Here is a 21,408-nt window from a genome sequence, read left to right as displayed (position 1 = left end):
TTCCTGGCTTTACTTCTGAGCAGACTTGCATGAAACCCAAGAAGAAGGAAGCTGACCTAGAAAGAGGCATGGAGCAGCTATGGGAGTCTCTGCCAGGCAAAGCTGATGCCCTTAAAAGACACAAAAATGTTTTATCCAGTGCTGACAACGTAGTGGCAGTGGCAGCTGGATTTAGGTTTTCAGGAAGGCCACAGACCCCCCATGAACTTCCCGCAGCAGCTGGGCCTTGTTTTGTCAGCATATGTTAGATGCCAACTCCTGCTTCAGGTATCTCTCAGGGCTCTCATGAAGTGCCTCATGCTCCAGAGGAGGGTCTGCTCTCCCCTTTTGACATCTTCTTTCCATCAGACCTCTTCTCAGGCCCAGGTCCCAACCTCTCCAGACACGTCATCGCTCTTCAGCCCTCTCACCAATACTCAGCCCTTTTTTCTCTCCTTTTCCTTTTGGGTAAAACAGAGCCGCAGAACAACTAGTAATTATTCCTCCAGAACTGTGCTCCCAAGAGCTTCACAGAAGGCCATAAGGCCAATTAACATGTTATCAAGGCTGCAGCACACTCCCTTTGTACCCGGGCCTCACACCCTGCTGCTTATCTGTGGCTCTGTGAGCAGACCTAGGCCACTGAGACACCCAAACTAACTCACTGCAAATACAAACAAACAAAACCCTTCAGAGGAATTTAGTTGGGATTGTGTGGTCTGAAGAAGGGGGAAAAGCAGAAAGGAAAGGAGAAGGAGATTGAAATAGCCCTTCCCTTGGTGGCAGCAAGCCACTGTGTACATTCAGGTGCTGGTGAAACAACCAGTGTTCACTCAGTGCCTTCTAAAGGATGGCTGCACAGGCCTACTCCAAAAAGGCTGGGTTTGGCCACACTGCGTTCCCAGCTCTAATCCAAAATGCACTGAATGACACCACAAAATACACCTGAAGTTACAAAACACAAAGGCAGAAGCCTACTTCCCACCTCTGACAGGTCAGAGCTGTACTATAAAGCAGTTATTAATTGCAGTGTGATCCCTTCAAACTGAGAGAAAAACTCTGCTGTGGTGGGGAGAAGGGGTCAGCTTTGCCCAGAAATTCATGTCATGCTATGGGCAAGCTGGCTGGCTCCTTTCTCAAATGAGGGATTAATGATAAAATAAATTGATCTTTAGTGTCCACAAACTGGGTTAAAAGCAGTGTGTGATGTGAAGCATGAATTGATGTAAACTCCTCATGGTGGATTAGATTTGTCCAAACAATTGTGATGGGTTGACCTCAAAGCAGGTTTTATGCAGGTTCTGTCCAGGCCAGGGCTTCAAGGTGCCTAGTCCAACTGCCTGGGAGCTTTTGCAATCTGTTCCTTCTTGCTCTCCACCTGCCTCTTTACTCTGATGTCATCAGCTTTCCTCAAACAGAGCCCTTTGATCCTCTACTTGAACCTTCTCTCCAGGTACTTGCTATAGCAGGTCTTCTCCTTCCTCAGAGCTCAGGTCTCACACCTGAATCTTACCGCAGAGATTTGCCTGGACTCTTCTGCAACTGATGTAATGATTTGAAAAAGTAGGCAAAGCACAGGAGGTGCCCTAGCAGCAGGACAAAGGAGCTCAGCAAGCAAATGGCCATGAACAGAGATGGTCCAGAGTGGCCATCTTGTCACTACTCCATCTTGTTCATCTCCCTACCTTGGTTTCACACAGATCTGGAATCCGGGTACCATCTCATTTTGCCACTTCATACATCACTTCCAGTCCTCATGCTTCTCTTTGGCTCCCTGTGTGAACTGAGATAGTTAGCTGTGGGCTGTTGGGGCTTGCAGGGCTCTGCTAGAGGAGCTGCAGGCTGACATTTCAGAACCAGCTGCAGGCTGGGCTACTGATTCCAAAGTTGCAGGACTACAACAAATGGCTGAAGGGCTTGGAGTGAGACCTGTGATAAATATTTACGGGTAAGCAATGCCCAAGGAATAAGAAACACAGATCTATGCCCTGCATACGGACAATCTCACATCACTGTAGACCTTTACTTGGCCAGCTGCAGAAAAAATCCATTTTTTCTCTTAGGTACCACATCTTCATGCCACTACCATCAGCCTTCTGCAAAGGGAATACACATGCAAAATCCCTGCAGCAAAGAAAGTCCAGAACACCATCATGCCCATGTTGAGCACACGACCAAGCTGTTGTGACTTGCCCTGGAAAAGGGAGCAGCAGACTTCAGCACACATGCTGGCACAAAGTTATAACACATACATGCTCGTTCAGCAATGCCCATCTGAAACACATTATCTGATCATGCCCACTGAAACACATTATCTGACCCACTTACTGAGCCAGCTCCGCAGAACCAGGATAAATGACCCCAGCACAGGCCCTGCAGAGAGACATGACTTTGTTAGGAGAAAAGTAGTTGAAAGGAGAAAAAAAAAAAAAAAAAAAAAAAAGAAAATGTCCTGCACTTCCACTGGGAATAAAATGAGAAGAAACTGCAAGAACAGGAACTTAGCTCAGACATTAGGAAAAACATTTCCAAGCTAAGAAGAGTGTAATGCTGGAACAGCGATCCTTGGAGATTACTGAACTGCCATCCTTTGAGGATATCTATGAAAATGCCTGAAAAATCTTGGTCAGGGGTGACATAGTATCCTCACTGGGCAGATAATGGACTAGGACACTTACCAGGCTTCCTTCCTGCCCGGCTTTTTTTTTTCTCCTTCATTCTGTATCTTTAAGAATCTGTCAGAAAGTAGATGTTTGCATAGAAGTATGGTAATGTTGCTGTTTCCCGAAGTGCACAGCAATTACCAGTCACTGTGAGGCACTTTGAGGGTACTCAGAACAGCAGCATAATGCTCAAATATATTTGCTTCAAGTACTTTGGCTCTTTAGGGAGAAATGCTGTAACTGCTGATGAAGGGAGCATGCCCCTCAGTTAAGCAGTCCTGATCCAGAGCAGCTGAGCCTCCAGACAGGGCCTTCCCAGCACAGCTCTGCACCCAGACTCTGCTCCAGCACCTCCTCCTCTGTCCATCTGTCCTTCCGACGTGGACAGTGCATGCCAAGGCTCTCTTCAAGTGAGGTGTGGGAGGCAGAGCACACTCCTGAGACATGAGGGGAAAACTGCTGCACTATTTCTGACCGTACTCAGCACCTTCCCATTCCCTCAGCTGCATTTTGCACTGGAGAAACAACTGCCACTACACAAACCTGCTGCTTTGTTTGCTTCAGGCACATTACACCATTATTAACCACCTCCCTTATGTCAAGGCTGCCTGAGAATGATGATGCTACCTTTGTTCTCTTTTCTCTGCAAAAATGACTTCTCCTTCACTGTTTCAGTAAAGGAAATGGTGAGAGAAGATTGCTCATTAAATAGTCACTAAAATAAAACTGCAAATGTGCTCTTGCCCATCCCCAAGAAGATCCAAAAGACACAGCTACGAAGTTTAGCTCTAGCTTTCCATTTTACTTTTTTTTTTTTTTTTTTTTTTTTTTTTTTAATTAAACAAAATACTCAGAATTTGGGACCCTGCTTAGAAGTTTATCTCAGTACTGGAAGCATATCTGGACGAAGTTAGCTACCAAAAGCAAACAGCATTATCAAGCAGGCCCTCAGTTTAAAGAAAGCAGCGCTCCCCTTCTAAAGGTACGCGTTCTTCCTTATCTCTTTGACACAGAGCATCAAGGTTTTAGCTTTCACAACGCAATGTTAGCACGCAGCGTTACAATGCAGCTAAACTGAGAAGGAAAATGCTGAGATGAGAAAGAGATCACGCAGTTCCTCAACCCAGCAACACAGCATGCAGATTCTGAACAATGAAACTTTTTTCCAAATCAAATAGCAACTGTGCCAATTTTAAGAGGTATTGCTCTTCAGTATTAGCACTTCTCAGGTACAACTTAAAAATGCTTCCTTTAGCTAACTACAAAGCTGGATTTGCATCACTTCCACCAGCTCAGTGCAATCCACCATACATCAAAAAGCCCTAATTTCTAGGCAATGAAGAAGAAATTCTTCAAGGTCTGAACACATCTCAGTAATTCCACATTTCCATGATAAACCAGAACAAATACAATCACATTCACAAGTAGTAATACTGTTGGCAGAAAAGTACAACTCTTGTATCTGTGTAGAGCTCTGAGTTACAAGGGATCTTTACCCAATGTCTGCAGAACACTTTAGAAAACAGGTATCCTGCTAGTTTTAATTACTAATCAATTGCTCTTAGTGAAAAATAATGCATGAAGTTTGATCATTTTTCTATTTTCTACAAACCTTTAGCTGAAAGGAGACAATGTACCCAAAGTAGGAAAGTCCTACTATCTGGATTGTGAAATACTTCAAAGATTTGTAATAAAGAAATTATTACCCCTCATTCAATTCCTGTTTGGGCTTGGATCCTCTGAAAGCTATCAAGCACTGAATTACATCTTGTAGCCACATCCTAAGCCTGTGGTTTCAAAAAAGTCGTTTCTATAAAGAGGACCAACTCTAGGCTCAGTTGTGCATGTTTAACACCTGCAATGGAAGCCCAGCTGATGAGACAAATGTGCTACAGGAGCTTCCACCCGAGAACATGTAGAACTGCAGAGTAGCAGAGCTAAAATGGATCTTGGAGAGTCCAAGAAGGGCAGAGCGGGCAGCACCACCCAGGGCCTTCCTGCCAGGCTACGTTCCTCAGCCTGGCCCTCAGATGGGGCTCTAAACTGCAGCTCTGGGGGAGCAGCGGCAGGACACAGTGTGTAATCTTCCAAGTCCTCTACAAGACTGACTCCTAAATGACCAGCACAATTTGCCAGCAACAGAATCTAGACCTCAGTTCAAACTTAGTGTCCCAGCCACAAAAGCATCCTTTCTTCTTGCTTTAAAACACCTAGGCCACATCTTGAAAAGTAAGGTAAATGTTTTTGTTACAGGAGGACAGGACAATTGTTCTGGGCACCGCCCAACTTACCTACTTCCTATCATGAAGCTTTTTTCTCTTATAAAGGAAAACTCACATTTCCAGTTTAACAATTTATGTCATCATAGGGCAGTAGGGTGTGAAGACAGCAATACTTTTATTAATGGTTACGTCCCTGTTTCAAGTCAAAACTGCATGAACGTAACCTACAAAGACAAGAAGCATATTATTTTGGTGAAAGAAGTAGTAGAAGAAATATTTAACTAGAAAGCTCCAGTGCTTTTGAACTATAATTTGAACTTTGCCAGATATCCATCTGAGGTTAAGATGGGTATCTTAACTTCCCTAATAGCATTCAGTGTCAAAAAACCCCAATGTCTGCTGCCATCCAGGAGTGCTGAGGACAGATGTGTAGGCAGGAAGAAACATGAAAGAATAAACCCCAAGTATCAGTGAGAGAGAAATCATGGGGAAATTAGACATGGTGAAAAAGAAGCAGCAGGAATGGAACAGTACACAGCACATCCTAGGGAGGGCATTACAAACCAGAACACAAACTGATGAATGTGTTTTTTACTGGAAAAATCGGAGTTTAAATTCTAACGTGTCCAACCATGCCAAAAGGTGCTGCTGACACCGTCTGCCTTACTGACAGAATCAACCATTGCTACGGCAGGGACAGCAGCCAAGGGCGAGTTCACATCAGCCACCTCGATGCAGAGCCTCACCTTAACAGCACCGACAGCTCTGTGGGCAGGAGGTGAGCAAAGGCTGCTGCTGGGAGGCACGAGTGATGCAGGCCCGGCCGTGGGCTGGGACCACAAGGAGCAGAGCCACAGTGCTGGTGCAAGAGGAACCTGCAGCCCGAGACGGTGATAATGCTGGTGGCAGAATGAGACAAGAGGCAGTGCTTCCTCCTTCTGCTGAACTTTTATTCAACAACAACTATATTACAGATTAAAAAACCGCTCTACACAAGGCTCTCACAAACGCAGGACGGCCGCAGGCCTTGTATGTGCACTCGTGATTTTAGCACAACGAGGCAGAGCTAACTGCATTCTTTTCTAAGAACCAGCACTCTTGAGTTAGCAGCGCAAAAACGCACAGAAAGCATTGCCATTTTCACGACAAGCCTTTCGGGTGCAAAGAACTGACAAAAACCACACAGGACGTTCTCGTACCCCCAGCACAGCTGCTTTAACCTGAGGACCGCCACAGCCCCGAAGCTCAGTGCAATGACCGCCGAGGAGCCAGGCGCGACCCGCAACCTCCGCTGCGGCGGCCCCGAGGCCGTTACAAACCCCGCCCGCTGCCACGCGACGTCAGAGCCCCCTACACCGCACCCCGCCCTCCTCCCCCGGTGGCGGAAGGAGCCGCTGCCGCGCATGCGCCGGGCCGTCCCTTTCCGGCCGGCACGCGACCTTCTTTGCCCTCCCGCGCGCGCGCGCCCTCCCTCGCCTTCTCCCCGCGCGGACGGCCCCAGGCACGCGCGGGGCGGGGCGGGGCGCGACGCGGCGCACGCGCCTCGCCGCTAAACCCCTCCTGCTCGACCCTCGCGCGTGCGCGTGGCGCTCGGCCGGCTCCCACCGCCCCACCCCCGCTGCGCACATGTGCTCCGCCGTCGGCGCGTGCGCTCTGCCGCCGAGCCCCCACCGCCCCCGGTGACGTCGCGAGGCGCAGGCGCCTTCCCTCTCGGCCTCTTCCCCCGCGGCCGCTGCGCGTGCGCGTGGGCCGGCGCCCCCCGCGGCCGCCCGCCTCCCCCCGCGGCGGCGCATGCGTCTTGCGCGCCGTCGGTGCGTGGCGTGCGGAGCGGTGGGGGCGGGTGGGGGCGGGGCGGGTATATATAGTGCGCGGCCGGGGCGGCGGCCTCCCCCTTGTCCCCCGGCCGCCGTCGGAGCTGTGTGCGCAGTGCGTGTGCTCCGGACACCCGGACACGCCGGCCCGGCCCCGCCGCACCATTTATTACTAAAAATACTAAAAAAGCCAAAAAAAATCAAAAAATCTTAAAAAAACCTTTTTAAAAAAAAATAAGCCTCCCTTCCTTCCACCTCCCGACGACCTCCTGCAACCGGCCGGTTTGATATAAAAGAACCCGGTGAAGCGAAGTCCCGGACCCGGCGCAGCCGAGAGGAGACACCGAGCAGCCCGCCCGACCCCGCCGCACCGCATCGCACCGCCAGGCCCGGCTCGGAGCGCCCGCCCCGCCGCTCCGCCGCCGCCCGCAGCCGTTAAGTTTCGAATCCGCCTCCGGAGATCCCCCAGCGCCGCCGTCGCCTCCCGCCGGCCGCTGCCCCGACGGAGCGCCCATCCGCCGCGGCCCCCTCGCCTCGCCAGCGCCTCCCCCTTGCCCTCCCGCGTCGGGAGACGGCGGCAGGATGAACCCCAGCGCCCCGAGCTACCCCATGGCCTCCCTCTACGTGGGGGACCTGCACCCCGACGTGACCGAGGCCATGCTCTACGAGAAGTTCAGCCCCGCCGGGCCCATCCTCTCCATCCGCGTCTGCAGGGATATGATCACCCGGCGCTCCCTCGGCTACGCCTACGTCAACTTCCAGCAGCCCGCCGACGGTGAGCGAGCGCCCGGCCCGGCCGCGGAGCCATGTTACCCCGCCCCCCCCTTCCCTCCCCCCTCTCGCCCGGCCCGGCCGCCGCGTCCATTTTCCCCGGGCGCGGGGTGGGGCTCCGCCGGGCGGGGAGCGAGGCCGGGAAGTTGGTGCCGCCGCGCGGCCTGGGGCCGTCCGCGCCTCGTGGCGGGCGGGGGGGCGGCGCTGCCGGGAAGCGAAAGGGGAACGCGCGGGGCCCGGCGCGGCGGCCTCGGGGAGCGGCGGGGCCTCGGGGGGCGGGGAGCGCCGCCGCGCCGGCCGCCCGTAACGGCCGTGGCTGCGGCACGAACGGGGCTGGGGCGGGGGAGGCGGCGGGAAGCGGGCGGCCCATCGGGTGCCGCGCGGCCCGGCCCCGGCGCAGGCCGGAGCGATGCGTCGGCGCTGTGGCGGCCCGTCACGTGTGGGAGCGGGGAGCTGCTCGGCCTCCCGGCCCTGCCGCATCCCGGCCCGCCCCGCCGCACGCTGACAACTGCTTGGCGCCTTGCTGCCTCTCCTGAACTCGCTCGTCGTGCGGTGTTCCCGTTTCTCTGAAGTTATATCAGTAAGGAAAGTTCCTGTCTCGCTCTGGACGCGTCTCTGCCAAGTTCAGCGTGCCAGGGCGTTCCTATAAAGGGCCACATCTGATCCATGTAAAGTTCTATGGAATCCAATTACGAGAGAGAATTTGGCCAGCTAGAGCACGCTCGCTTTCAAATACTGTCAACTAAACAGCTTTCCATTATTTGTGATTTTATTTTCAAGCATAATAGAGTGAGAGGTCTGAGTTACAAACTTTTCAGGCACTTGAATTGTCTGCCCGTCGGAATTGGCTTCAGCACGCAGCTGCCATCAGGGGTGGGACCTCTGATGCCCTGATGATATCGGGGTGGGAGGAGTGGAGTAAAAGTTACCCCCTTCCATGAAAGATTTCAGTTGTTTTCAGCTCTCTGACTTTCATAGAGCTTTTCATCTGCCCAGACAGTGCTCAGAATCATGGAATCTGAATGCTTGCCCTGCTGCACGTTGCTTTTAGTCATTAAAAAGTTACAATGCAGGTCACTCAAAAAGAAAATGGGGGGTCAGCACAGTTCAGCACTGTGGTATGATAATGTCAGGGCAGAAGCTGAGGGTGTTCCACATGCTTTTCCTCCTCAGTAATGACAGAGCTCTGTAAAACAGGCCTCACCTTTGTGGTTAGCTGAACAGCCCCAAGCTTTGTGACTTATTTTATCATTTGTCGCATGTGGGAGTCAATGGAGCTTTTCACCTGAGCAGTGCTTGCAGACAGAATATGAGAGCAGACCTCTTATGAAAAGGCTGTTACTTCACATTTTTAGGTAATTTTCTAGCTTTGTGGTGGAGGTGTCCAAATCTTGCCCTCCGTGCACCCCAACTACCTGGAGGCTCTTACTTAAGGTGCACTGCAGTGATACCGTGATTATAGTTTTGCAGTGAGTTTAGAATTTGATGTTCTTGACAAATACCTAGAAAATGTCTGCTGGGCACACAACCCACTTTCTGAAGCCTTGAAATAGCAACTCTGAGGAGAAAAGGTTACTCCTGTCATCATACTGTTTTCCTTTTAATTCCATGCTTGCTGCCTTCTCCTGGTTTAGCCTAATTTTTAGCTACACTCCAGACTGTGCTCATTAAGCAGCTGGTAACTACTAGCTGGGGCTTAGGAAGGTGTTGGAAGGCGCATTTGAGTTAGCAGCTGTCTGAACTAGGGATCTCACAGCTCTTCCCCAAGCTCCTTAGGCTGATGACACACTTGTGAGGTATGCACGCATTTCACAGTTGTGACTTCTCTGAATTTGAGTCATTGTCCAGAGTAAAGCCCAGGAAATGTCATTTCATCACTGAACTGTACCTATTTTTGAGCAGTTTCCCTTCAGTTTGTCAGTGGCTGCATTTCCAGAGCTTTATTATATTATTTTATAGCTATACCTGAGTAGATACAGTGCAGCTCAGTGCTGAGCACGTTTTCTGTGTGTTCGTGAAGTTACTCTGAAGTTGACCAGCCAGTTGCTGTGACTGAAGTGAGCCCTGACTCATTGCGTAAAGCTGGGCAGCATCAGCAGAAGCATAGCGTAGGTAGGTGTGTCTCATGTCACCAGTGAACTGCTGAATGGGATTGTCCCCTGCAAACCAGCACAGACTTCTGTAGCAGCCAGCTGAAATGCAAAGCAAGCCAATTGTACTGCTTACAGATTTTGATGAGAGTAATTTATACCTAGTAAATTGTGCAAAATACTCAAGTGATGTTTTAAAGTATATGTTGGTGTGGCAGTGTGGTGCTGGTTAAGCAGAAGTCTTGAGGTTCCTTGGCCATGTGCTCCAGAGAAAAGCAGGAGTGGAGTCGCCATGCTGTCCTTGTTCTGGATAACTTGTATCAGGCTAAGATACAGCTGGCTGTTAGCGCAGAGCAGGCTGTTACAGGTGGGGAAGGACTCCCTTGCTTGGAATCAGATGTCTGGGTCTTTGGGAAATGTGTCTGGGAACGCACATTCTTGAGAAGTGTCAGGATTATTCTAGAAGCAATTAGCACAAATTGGAAAAGCCTATTTTCTAGTAAAAGCAAGTCCTGTTGCTACTTCTGGAAATAATGAGCTGTTTATTACTGGCACTTTTGCTGGTGTCGGCAGTAATAGTCTAATGACTTCCAGGGCAAGGCCGGTGTTAGATGGTTCTTCTGCGGCATGTCCTGATGTCCACAGTTGATTTTGTTTATCGGGTTTTTTAGTAATTTAAAGTGCTCTGGTGCATTCCATTTCCCAAAATCAGTGACTTAGGCTGGCCTTTTCCTCCTGCTTTACTTGTAGTAAAGTTTGTGATATCTTCATTGGTGTATAAAGATTGATGATGCTTACATTTCTGTCATTTTGGCTCTAAATCAGTTATCTTGCTACAGTCATGTGAATATGGTAACAGTATCAATTGGCGTTTTTAACAATAAAACAGCTATTTACCTGGTTATCCTTTACAGATGTCTTTCAGGAAATATAATCTTAAAATTCACTTGTAATCTGAAACATGGCAAGAAAGGCGATAACGCAGTGTACCAGCTAACCAGAGGCTGATTGCAAGTTTTCTTGGCCATGGTGTTCAGTAACAAAGCCAGATATGTGAGCAGCACTTCATGGAAAAGAGAGATTGACAGTGTGGCTGGCCTTTGGTGCTTCTAAGAAAAGCAAATAACTGACACGGTGACAGTCTTTCTTTAAATTAATACAAAATTATTTCAGTCTCGTTAACATCTCAGTGCTCTCCTGTACGCAGATGGCAGTGAAATGAGTTGGTGCAGATGGATATGACTTCAGGTGTATATCAGAACTTTTTCCCATGTTCTTCCAGACAAGAACAAAAATTAAAAAGAGTTTGCGTAGGAGATGAGCTCTGCCGTAAATTAGAGCTGTTTCTTTCTTGCATAAATACCTTGTTGACTTAAATGATCACAGACGTGTGTCGTTGCTTTGAAAGGACATAAGAAAACTGAGGATGTCTTGACAAGTTCCCTGCCTAAGTATACTGAGGCCTTAAATTCAGACTTTGAAAAGTTAGTTAAGGAGTTCCACTGGAAAAGCTGCTCCATTGCAGTAACAAAAGCTGGTTTATGCTACTGTATTGTGCTGTTTCAATGCTTGCTCCTTCTTTGGCCTTGTGTGTATTTAATTGTGAGCTTTTAATGTATGTTTTTTGAGACTTTTCTAAGTTGAATACTAGTTTTACATCTCTCTGAACTGTCCCTGGCCTGGAAGTCCATCACAGATATTTTTGTTACTGAAGTGCTGTGTGAAACAGTTGCTTGAACTGCACCTGGCAGTGCAATTCTGTCAGTTTATGGGGATGTTGGTGACTTAGGCATTGCTGTGTTAATGCTGGCAAAAGGCCCGGTGTGGACATATGTTGTATCCCCAGAAACATTTTTATTGGTATGATATACAGTGGTCTAGGGATGGTCAGCTGAATTTCACAGATGTTAAAACCTTTCCTCCTTTGGAAATGGGTCTGAATTGCCATTTGATTCATTTTCCTCCATGAAGGTCCCTCCTTTGCATAGCCGGGTACAGTCACTACTGCTACTGGGATTTCTTCTGTTTACCCAGCTGACCTGCATGCCTTCCTTTTTCTTCAGTGCAGCCTTAGCAGAGGAGATACTTGCCAATTTTTACTTGCCTGAAAGAGAGGATTTTGTTTGCTTTGAAAGTTTGGGTATGCATCTTGATGGCTGTGGTCCAGCTGAAGTTTTCTGAAGGATTGTATTTAAAATGCTATTTTTGTGCTTATTTAAGTAACTTTAGTATTTCCCACTAATTCCATGGTTCTTTTCCAGCTGAACGAGCTTTGGATACTATGAATTTTGATGTCATTAAAGGCAAACCGGTGCGCATTATGTGGTCCCAGCGTGATCCATCTCTACGCAAAAGTGGCGTTGGAAACATCTTCATCAAAAACTTGGACAAATCAATTGATAACAAAGCTTTGTATGACACTTTTTCTGCTTTTGGAAACATCCTTTCTTGTAAGGTTAGTGACACCTTATGGGTGCATTTAACGATTTGACATTAAAAAAAAGAATTCAAATTATGCGGGAAGCATTCCATGGTTATTACAACAAAGTTTTTCTTTAATAGGTGGTATGTGATGAAAATGGATCCAAGGGTTATGGATTTGTACATTTTGAGACACAAGAAGCTGCAGAAAGAGCTATTGAGAAAATGAATGGTATGCTGCTTAATGACCGCAAAGTGTAAGTACATAAATACGTTGTTGGGGATCAACAGACTGAATTCAAGTTACAGTAGACACATATCTCAAAGCTTACTTAGAAAAGGCAAGTTGTTCTAAACACTTCTGTTCTAAAGAGGATTTAGAATTTGAGCACTGGGAATAGTAGGAGCTGTGTTACCTACTTTAAGGCAGAATAAGTTCAGAAAACTCTTCCTAGAGAAGAAAAAAAGTTCTATCAGTTCTCTTATGAGCCGATGCTCTGATGAAGATTTGGGAAATTTTTTTTATGATGCTACTGATCCCAGATGAAGTGTAGCCCATGGGGTATTCTGAACAATGATTTCTTTATAAATGTTTTGTGATAGGTGTGTTCTTTTTTGAGTGAAGCTTGGAGCTCCCAAGCTACTCAATCTTGAACAGTAGTCTGATTATACAAAATGTTTTTATGAGTGTGTGTTAATAGACGCCTAGGGAACAGGAGTAGGAAACAAAACTTAAGGAAGCAATATTTTGAAAACCATAGCTACTCTTACGCTGTAGTGAAAAAGCAGATTATTAGGTTATTGATCAGTGATAAGTAGGTTGGACTAGTGGATGGCTGCCTCGCAGCTGAGTGATCATTATGGCATTTGGAATAATAATCAGAAATCAGCATTAGCCTTGTAATTTCTGTGTTAGAGGAGTTCTTTGTAGTGCGGAGTGTTCAGTCTCTGTTACGTTTTTGACCTTTAGTGTTCTCAGCCAATTCACAATGGTATTTGACTGCAGAGCAAGTTGCACTATTTATTTCTCCATGCCCTGTGAGTGAAGGAAAAAAAAAAAAAAAAACCAACAAAACTTTGCTTTGACAGAGGTTAGAAAGGTACATAAGGGTGTGAGGGAAGCTAGTTTGTATCCCCTGCTTAAAAGCTAGGTTGGCAAACAGTGACTGGTTTTAAGGCTGCCACGTTTTCTGTGTGGCAGAGAGATTATGCTGGTATCTAGAATTTCAGTTTACCTAGCACTCTCTCCCATTGTCCACATCTCCTGATGTCAAAGGCTGTACAAGAGCGAGCAGTGTTGCCAATAACTTGAAAGCATTTTTGTTCGTAATTGCGATAAGTGCACCGATATGAAAAAGATAGGGAAATTGGTTTTGATAGCTTTATCTTGAATATTTTATCTCAAGAATTTCATGCCTATAATGAATAATGAGAATGAGTGAGAATAAAATATGATGCGAGAGGATTAAAGTAATTTTTTAAATCTTTCTCTAATACACCTTTTCTGTTCTCCTGGAATCAGATTTGTTGGAAGGTTTAAATCCCGCAAGGAACGTGAGGCAGAGCTTGGAGCCAGAGCAAAGGAATTCACCAATGTTTACATCAAGAATTTTGGAGAAGACATGGATGATGAGAGACTTAAGGAACTCTTTGGCAAGTTTGGTAATGTCTTATGCTTTGAGTTTATATAAACACCGCTGAACTTCTACTTAGTTTGTGTCTGTACAATGCTTTGTAATAGGAACAATCAGATGGCTCTCTGCAGCTTTATTTAATAAGTTAGTCCTTATTACACTTTGAATTTGAGCTAGTAATTAATACTCACTACAGAATTTTAAATAACTGGAATAGAATACAGTCCTCCTATCAGAGCTTTCTGATGATCTGAAAATATTGTGTAGTCTCTTTAATGGATTTTGCAAATCTTGAAGTTGCGAATAGAAATGTTTTCTGTTGTATGCATTGATGCTATGAGTTCACTACAGGATACGTGACAAATGAATTTCCTGTTGCTTTTTCACTGATTTGCAGACTAACCTTTATTCAGAGTATCTGTGCTTTCCTTATTTAGTTGCATTGTGGTGACTTAAGAAATTGCAAGTAACTTCACCGTGAGCAAGCCGTTCAGTTCTGTCTCAACCCTTGGTTATGTGCAGGGCAGAATTATTGTGGGAGTATATCTAGTAATGTATCTGAGGTGTTATTGTTGAATCAGGAAGTGGCAAAATTCCTTTATCTAGTCACAAATCCTTATACTGGTCTATAGGCCACATCTATTGTATCATTTTTTTCCTCTGTCTTGCTGGATTCCAGTGGATGTCATGTAAACCGAGACAGAGCCTTGTATATGAGATCCTGTAGCAGCCTTAAGTCGCATTCACAGGAAATTACTTTTTACTACTGACATATCTGTGGATGAAATGGTAGCAAATTTAGCTAATAGCTCTTGCAACTGAATTTGGATGGCAGTTTTACAAAGGTTCAGAACTGCTGAGCTGAGGTCCTTTTGCCAAAGCACGTAGAGCTAATAGAAGAGTCTCCTTTTCCAGCCTTTCATACCTTTTTCAGAGTGTGGAAGCACTAGCACTTCAAATGTTATTTTTTCCATTAAAAATTACTGGATTCACTTTGAAGTTAAATTCCTATCCCATTGTGATTGAAAATGCAGTACAAAAGATACTCAGCGTGGCAGGCATCAGCCATAAAGGCTACAGGTCAGCATCTGGGCAGATCAGCAGTTTTATCCTAATGGGTGGCATTTCTTAGATACTGTTGTTGATGCAGGAATCTTTTGTGGTAAAAATGAAGAAATGAAATATTGAAATTTCTAAACAGTGTTCAAGAGATGAAGAGAACATATGCAACATAAAATATTTCATTGACATTTTAGGTCCTGCCTTAAGTGTGAAAGTTATGACTGATGAGAGTGGAAAATCCAAGGGCTTTGGCTTCGTTAGTTTTGAAAGACATGAAGATGCCCAAAAAGTAAGTTTTTGTACTAAATTGTAGGAATTCTGACTGAAAACCAAATAAGAAGTTTCAGTGAGTGCATAGGAAATTTGTGAATTGATCAAGAGTTCCTATTTGCTCATGGGCACTGCAAAACCAGATATTTGCTTCCTAAACAACTGAACATAGTTTCTATCACTTAAAATGCTTTCTTATGAGCAAAAGGACTTCATTTGTGGAGCCTATTAAGATACTCTGAGAAGGCTGGAACTGATGTAAGATGAGACATTTTGAATAATGTGAGAACCTGTTGTAGCTAGGCTTGAAGATTTCAGTGAAATTCGGATTTCTTCATTGGTGCAACACACAAGCATGGTAAATTATTACATCTCTGCAAAACACAAATGAATCATTGAATCTAATTTGGTTGCACAAAACATTTGTGCAAGTGCAAGGCAGAAAGGATTACTTTTTCAGACTACAGTACTGCAAAGTCAGCAGGAAGGCTATTAGTTTTATGAGTACGTTTGGCACGGCTTTAAGAAAATAGTCAGCCCTGTGATGTTGCTTTTACCTTGAAGAGTAACTTTGGAACAAGGATCCTATTAATTTGTGTATGTGTCTATAGCATGCCAGTATGCTGTATGATTTAATTCTTTGGCAGCTGGTTGCTTTCTGTCAGTTTACTATGACAGGAAGGACATAGAATCAGGAGGAAAAACTCAGCCCAGAAGAGATAAAGGCAACAAATCAAGCTTGCTTTTCAAAAGACGGTTTTGTAATTTGTTTGATTTGTTCGTAGTGCAAGAATCCATGCATGAGATGGAATAAGTACTGTCTTAAAAGTACATTTTTTTCAGTCTTGCATACATTCATAAGTGAATTGCTTCTCTTACAGTAGTCAAATATGCACGTATGATGTTTTAAATAACATGGAATACAAATATCTCGGTAAATACGAAGCACTGCTAACCTCTTGTTTATTACTGAAGGCTGTAGATGAGATGAATGGAAAAGAGCTCAATGGGAAACAAATCTATGTTGGACGGGCTCAGAAAAAAGTGGAAAGACAGACGGAGCTGAAGCGTAAATTTGAGCAAATGAAGCAGGACAGGATCACCAGATACCAGGTTCCCTTTTAATTTAAGAGAACTTCATTTTTGGATTTATGTAGGTCATGTGCTTTCAAAACTAACTTGACTTTTTATTTTCTTAGGGTGTAAACCTTTATGTGAAAAATCTTGATGATGGAATTGATGATGAACGTCTTCGAAAAGAATTCTCCCCATTTGGTACAATCACTAGTGCAAAGGTAAAACTTACTGATTGGACTTGTGCTTTTATTGATGAGTGGAGAGGGAGAAATGAGAAACGTGACCCAGTCACCTGTTGTTCTTACTATTGTTATATCATCATGAACACCTGTTGCCTTGATTTTTACTTATTTCAGGTTAAATACATCATGCCTTTCTTGACATAAACTGTGTACTGACATTACTGAAGAAAAATTTTATATTTTAGTGCATTTGTGTGCTCAGTTTTACCTCACTGAGGTTTTTATCTGTATTCACTAAAGAATTAGCTAGTCGTTACATTACATTTCTTTTTAAAAATCCATTCAGTAAAACAAACCTGTGGTCTCACTTGCATAATAAGCTGAAAAAAGGAGCTTGTGTAAGTTGAATGGGGCCAGATGTAACATTTTTTTTGTCTTACTGTCAGGTCATGATGGAAGGTGGACGCAGCAAAGGATTTGGTTTTGTCTGCTTTTCATCACCAGAAGAAGCCACCAAAGCTGTCACAGAGATGAATGGTAGAATTGTGGCTACTAAACCATTATATGTAGCTCTAGCCCAGCGTAAAGAAGAGCGCCAAGCTCATCTCACCAACCAGTATATGCAGAGAATGGCAAGTGTAAGAGCAGTCCCTAACCCAGTAATCAACCCCTACCAACCAGCACCTCCTTCAGGTTACTTCATGGCAGCTATCCCACAGGTATGTATAAAGCTGAGTAACCAAATGCTTAGTACTATATATGTAATTTGTTTAGATTTAAAAGTAAATAAAACAATTAGCATTGATTCATAATTTCAGCATTGTAATTTTGTAGCAGAAAGATGAGTCACTGCTCAGCACGCCCTCTGAAGATAACAGGGTAACATAATGTTTTTGCATCTGACAGACTCAGAACCGTGCTGCATACTATCCTACTAATCAACTTGCTCAACTTGCTAGACCTAGTCCTCGCTGGACTGCTCAGGGTGCCAGACCTCATCGTAAGTCTCTTCTTTGCTTTTCCAACAATGGTGATCAACTCAATAAGCCTTTACCTTTGAAATTTTATATGTGTTTTGTGGAACCGCAGTGTGAGTCTTTGCTACATTTTATGGTATTACTTCTGAACTCTTTCCCCCATTCACTGTCTCAGTGTGTAACACAATACATCTTTCCTAAAACACAGCATTCCAAAACATGCCTGGTGCTATCCGCCCGGCAGCTCCCAGACCGCCATTTAGTACCATGAGACCGGCTTCTTCACAAGTACCACGAGTCATGTCAACGCAGCGTGTTGGTGAGTTTCACTTCTAATAACATTTTAGAATAAAACCTCTTTTTAGTTTTGATGATTCAGAATCTCTCCAACATTCAAAAGTTCTTCTCTAGCTCCTACTAGATTGGTAAGCTGGTCTCTCCTTTTGGTAGTTGTGTAGAGTACTATCCCAGCAAAGACTGAAAATCAGTTTTCTGCTGTGGTCCCCATCTCTTACTTCCTTTAGTGTGCGTTTCGATGGTGCTCTATGTCAGCTTCTGCCATTTCTTACAGTTGTCACCCTGGTGTTTAGAAGAAGCTGCATGTGAAAATTGAGATGATACAATTTTAGCTCTTACTGTTGAGTAGCAGAACTATCATGTGTCCAGAACCTGCATGTCACTGAACGAACCAGATCTAATTGTGTTGGAGTCTTAACTCCCTGATAACATCCAAAGCAGTGGGGTTTTTTTAGCCATGTGCTTCATGAAAGTGTCTTTTTTAGGATTGCTATTGACAGCAGGCACTCAGGAAATCAAACGTCCTTTGAGGTTAGAATGAAATTAAATCAATACTTAACCAAAAGTGAATGTTTTCTTGCATGTCTTTAAATAGCAAGTAGGAAAAAGCAACTCATTAGTGATTATGGCTATAAAGCGACAACCAGTGAACTTCTAGCTTTGAAGCTTCAATGTGACAATTCTGCTGAGATTAATCTATAACACAGTACCTGAATTAGGTGTTCCATTTTGATTGGTTAACTTTTGTACAGTGCATGCTAAATTAACGATTGAATTGTTCACCGACTGAATTGTTATCTTTTCAGCTAATACATCAACACAAACAATGGGTCCACGTCCTGCAGCAGCAGCTACTGCAGCTACTCCTGCTGTACGCACAGTACCACAGTACAAATATGCTGCAGGTGTTCGCAATCCTCAGCAGCATCTTAATACACAGCCACAGGTTGCTATGCAGCAGGTATGTAATTTTAGGAACTGATCATGCTTTTGCTGGGTTTTCTGCAGATTAAGGGTGGAGGTGTGTATGATTAAGAGTTTCCTTTGTTTATCTAGAATTCAGGCTTTGCATTATGGCGCCAGTAGAGTTTGGGGTTTTAAGTATGTTTCAAGTTCACCTGGGATGGGATGCGATCCTGTGTTACTTTATATTTTCCAGTTTGATACCTTAACCTGAATTTTCCTTGTGATTGCTCCACAATGGAACGGTTGATGCTTATCTCCAGCATCGCTCAGTCTGAACCAGCTCTGTTTGATTAAATTGACTTGGATGTAATGTATTCCAGGTTTCTGACTGTGTAGGCATTGTTTATGCTGAGTTGTGTAACACAGGATATTTGAAGCTGCAACTAATTATAAGCTAGAATTTAATCTCTAAAGGGTGTAAAATTAATTTGCAGCCTGCTGTCCATGTGCAAGGTCAGGAACCCTTGACTGCTTCCATGTTGGCTTCTGCCCCTCCACAAGAACAAAAGCAGATGTTAGGTATGTACATGGTATCTTTATGACTTGTAGCAGAAGTATGCTGAGTACTCTATTACTAATCTTAAAATACAGAATAAATGGTTTTCAGGGTGGAACAAGGAGACTTGCGTTGCTGTTTTTCCTTCAATCTAGGCTGTGCTCATCATCTGAGATTTCTCACTCCTGATGACGTTTTTTCTTTCTAGGTGAACGTCTATTTCCTCTTATTCAAAGCATGCACCCTACTCTGGCGGGTAAGATCACTGGTATGTTGTTGGAGATTGACAACTCTGAACTCCTTCACATGCTTGAGTCTCCTGAGTCTCTTCGTTCGAAGGTAGGTGGACTTCTGCCTCGTCATTTTCACACTGATTTAACAGATGCTCTTGCTGGCACAGTGGAGTGGGCAAAGTGCAACAGAGTGTGGCCCAGAATGTGAACTTCTAATATCTTCTTTTGGTGGGTAGCAGTCATTTAACTTAGCGTGAACTGAGACTGTGATGTTATTCTTTCCTTCTTGATGATGCAGGAATTGTTTGTATGTATACTTCAAACCAGTTTAACTTAAACAGAAATAAGCTTCCCTTTATTAATTTTTGATTTTTTTTTTACTTACCAGGTTGATGAAGCTGTAGCCGTACTACAAGCCCACCAAGCTAAAGAAGCTGCTCAAAAGGCAGTTAATAACCCTACTGGGGTTCCAAGTGTTTAATAAGTAAGTTTTCCGAGTAATGAAGTATTGTAGGTTAATGAGGGCAGTAGTACCTCGTCCATGGCAGTGAGCTTCCAGGCAGTCTGTCACTTACAGCCACAGAAAGCAGCAGCAGCTATGGTTGCAGTTGTAGAATAGTTTTGTGCTCCATTCTGTTCAGTTCAGCAGCTCTTGTTTAGCAAATGCTGCTGGCACTTCATCTCATGTATTGAGCAAGAATGGGAGCATTGTTTTCTAGCAGCAAATTTAGCTGGTGCATGCCTGCAAAAATGAGCAGTTCTATCAGACACTACTATTTGTACTGTTGTTCAGGAAGAACTTGAGTAAATTGTGGGAGTAAGCTTAAAATGATGCTTAACCCTATTTTTTTATGTATGAAATAGTCTATTTACACGATAATTTATTTACATATGCCAAAATTTAAAATCACAATAATTAAAACTAAATTACAAATTTTCTCGATTTTATGTTTTAATCGGTTTAGCTTTAATGTTAGTTAAAATGTTCTCTTGGTTATCTTCTGAGAGGTTAGTATCTGAATCTTGCATGACAGGAAGAAGCAAAAGGTGGTATTCTACAGTTTCAAAAGGTAAAAAATGCTGTGAAGTTGAGGATGACGTAGCAGTGTATGCCCCATGTAGTCTGGTTGGGCTTTGCGTGCATGTGAGCTTCTCATGTTTACAGCTAGTGGTAGAAGAGGACTGCTATTAAATTTGATTACTTCGCCTCCATTTTTCTTGGTGGTCTCCTTTCTACAGGCTGAAATGCATCTACATGAGATGCCCTTCTGGAGACAGAACGAGTCATGCTTTTCCCATGTTTTTTTGTTTTTTTGTTTTTTTTGCTAGTGATACTTTCACACTGGAGATAACAAGTGCTGAATAGTTGTCTATGCTGAATGTTACTCCTTGTGCTCTATGATGCTTTATGGAATTTGAAAGTACTGTTACTAATTGTTAGAGCTTTTAATGTGCTGGCCTTGGAGATGACCTGCAATCAAGTTGTTACAGTAAGAATGGATTGTGCCTAGTCCAAGGCCAGGCTGTGCAGTGTGCTATTCAGTTGTAGGCTATTTTATCTTAACCAAGCATCACAGACTTGAGACGCTCTATTTCAGTATCTCTAAAAAGTGGGACACCTACCTCTCTGCAGTGCTCGTAGAGAATACTGGTGTGACTTATAGTCTGAAAGCCCATAGTATTTTCAGGTACGCAGTTGCAGAAAGCATGTGAGAAAGGAAGGGGCTGCTTTGATTTCAGATCCTCCTAACAGCACTGTTTTTGTTTTCAGGAAGATCCGGGAACTACAATCTAGAACTTCGCTTCACCGAAGAAAAAAAAAAAAAATTTAAACATGGAAAAACTATTAAATATTGAGAAAAACATTGCAAAATATAAAATGAATAAAAAAAGGAAAGGAAACTTTGAAGTCAATGTACAGAGCAATGCCGGGGCTAGTAAAACAAATGCTAGTCCTAGATTACTTATCGATTTAAAATTTAAAAAAAAATAGTAAAATAAAAAATACAAATTAATGTTTTATAAACCCGGGGGAAAAGAATTTTCAGCACAGTACAAAAATTTAAAGCATTCCTTTCTTTAATTTTGTAATTCTTTACTGTGGAAAAGCTCAGAATATCACCACTGTTTTAGTTGACAGTGGGAATTGATAGCTGAGCAAAGAAACGTAATTTGGATTATAAAATTCTTCGTTTAATAAAAATTCCTTAAACACTGATTTAATTGTCATGGTTTTTTGTACGTTGTACTTCTGATG

The 21,408-nt window shown here is 44.1% G+C and overlaps 1 protein-coding gene across 2 annotated transcripts; it reads left to right on the top strand.

The window, feature by feature from the left end:
* Window positions 1-7,196: 7,196 nt before the first annotated feature.
* Window positions 7,197-21,369, top strand: PABPC1 (poly(A) binding protein cytoplasmic 1). Of its 2 annotated transcripts, XM_042869351.1 has the most exons (16): window positions 7,197-7,450; window positions 11,798-11,991; window positions 12,099-12,214; window positions 13,480-13,619; window positions 14,848-14,942; window positions 15,899-16,036; window positions 16,123-16,218; window positions 16,629-16,901; window positions 17,089-17,182; window positions 17,368-17,478; window positions 18,263-18,417; window positions 18,857-18,941; window positions 19,127-19,257; window positions 19,540-19,635; window positions 20,186-20,221; window positions 20,923-21,369. In XM_042869351.1, exons 1-14 carry the CDS (start codon window positions 7,258-7,260, stop codon window positions 19,630-19,632), a joined length of 1,914 nt encoding a protein of 637 aa, XP_042725285.1. In that variant the 5' UTR covers window positions 7,197-7,257; the 3' UTR covers window positions 19,633-19,635; window positions 20,186-20,221; window positions 20,923-21,369. The 2 variants fall into 2 exon arrangements, with proteins under 2 accessions (XP_042725285.1, XP_042725284.1); XM_042869350.1 differs by lacking the exon at window positions 20,186-20,221.
* Window positions 21,370-21,408: the final 39 nt, after the last annotated feature.

This window comes from Lagopus leucura, unplaced genomic scaffold (assembly GCF_019238085.1).
Source record: "Lagopus leucura isolate 7727_CA_CO unplaced genomic scaffold, USGS_WTPT01 Super-Scaffold_100002, whole genome shotgun sequence".
In the NCBI taxonomy this organism is placed as follows: domain Eukaryota; kingdom Metazoa; phylum Chordata; class Aves; order Galliformes; family Phasianidae; genus Lagopus; species Lagopus leucura.
The sequence above is the reverse complement of the archived record's forward strand: the minus strand, read 5'-3'. Positions and strand labels throughout refer to the sequence as shown.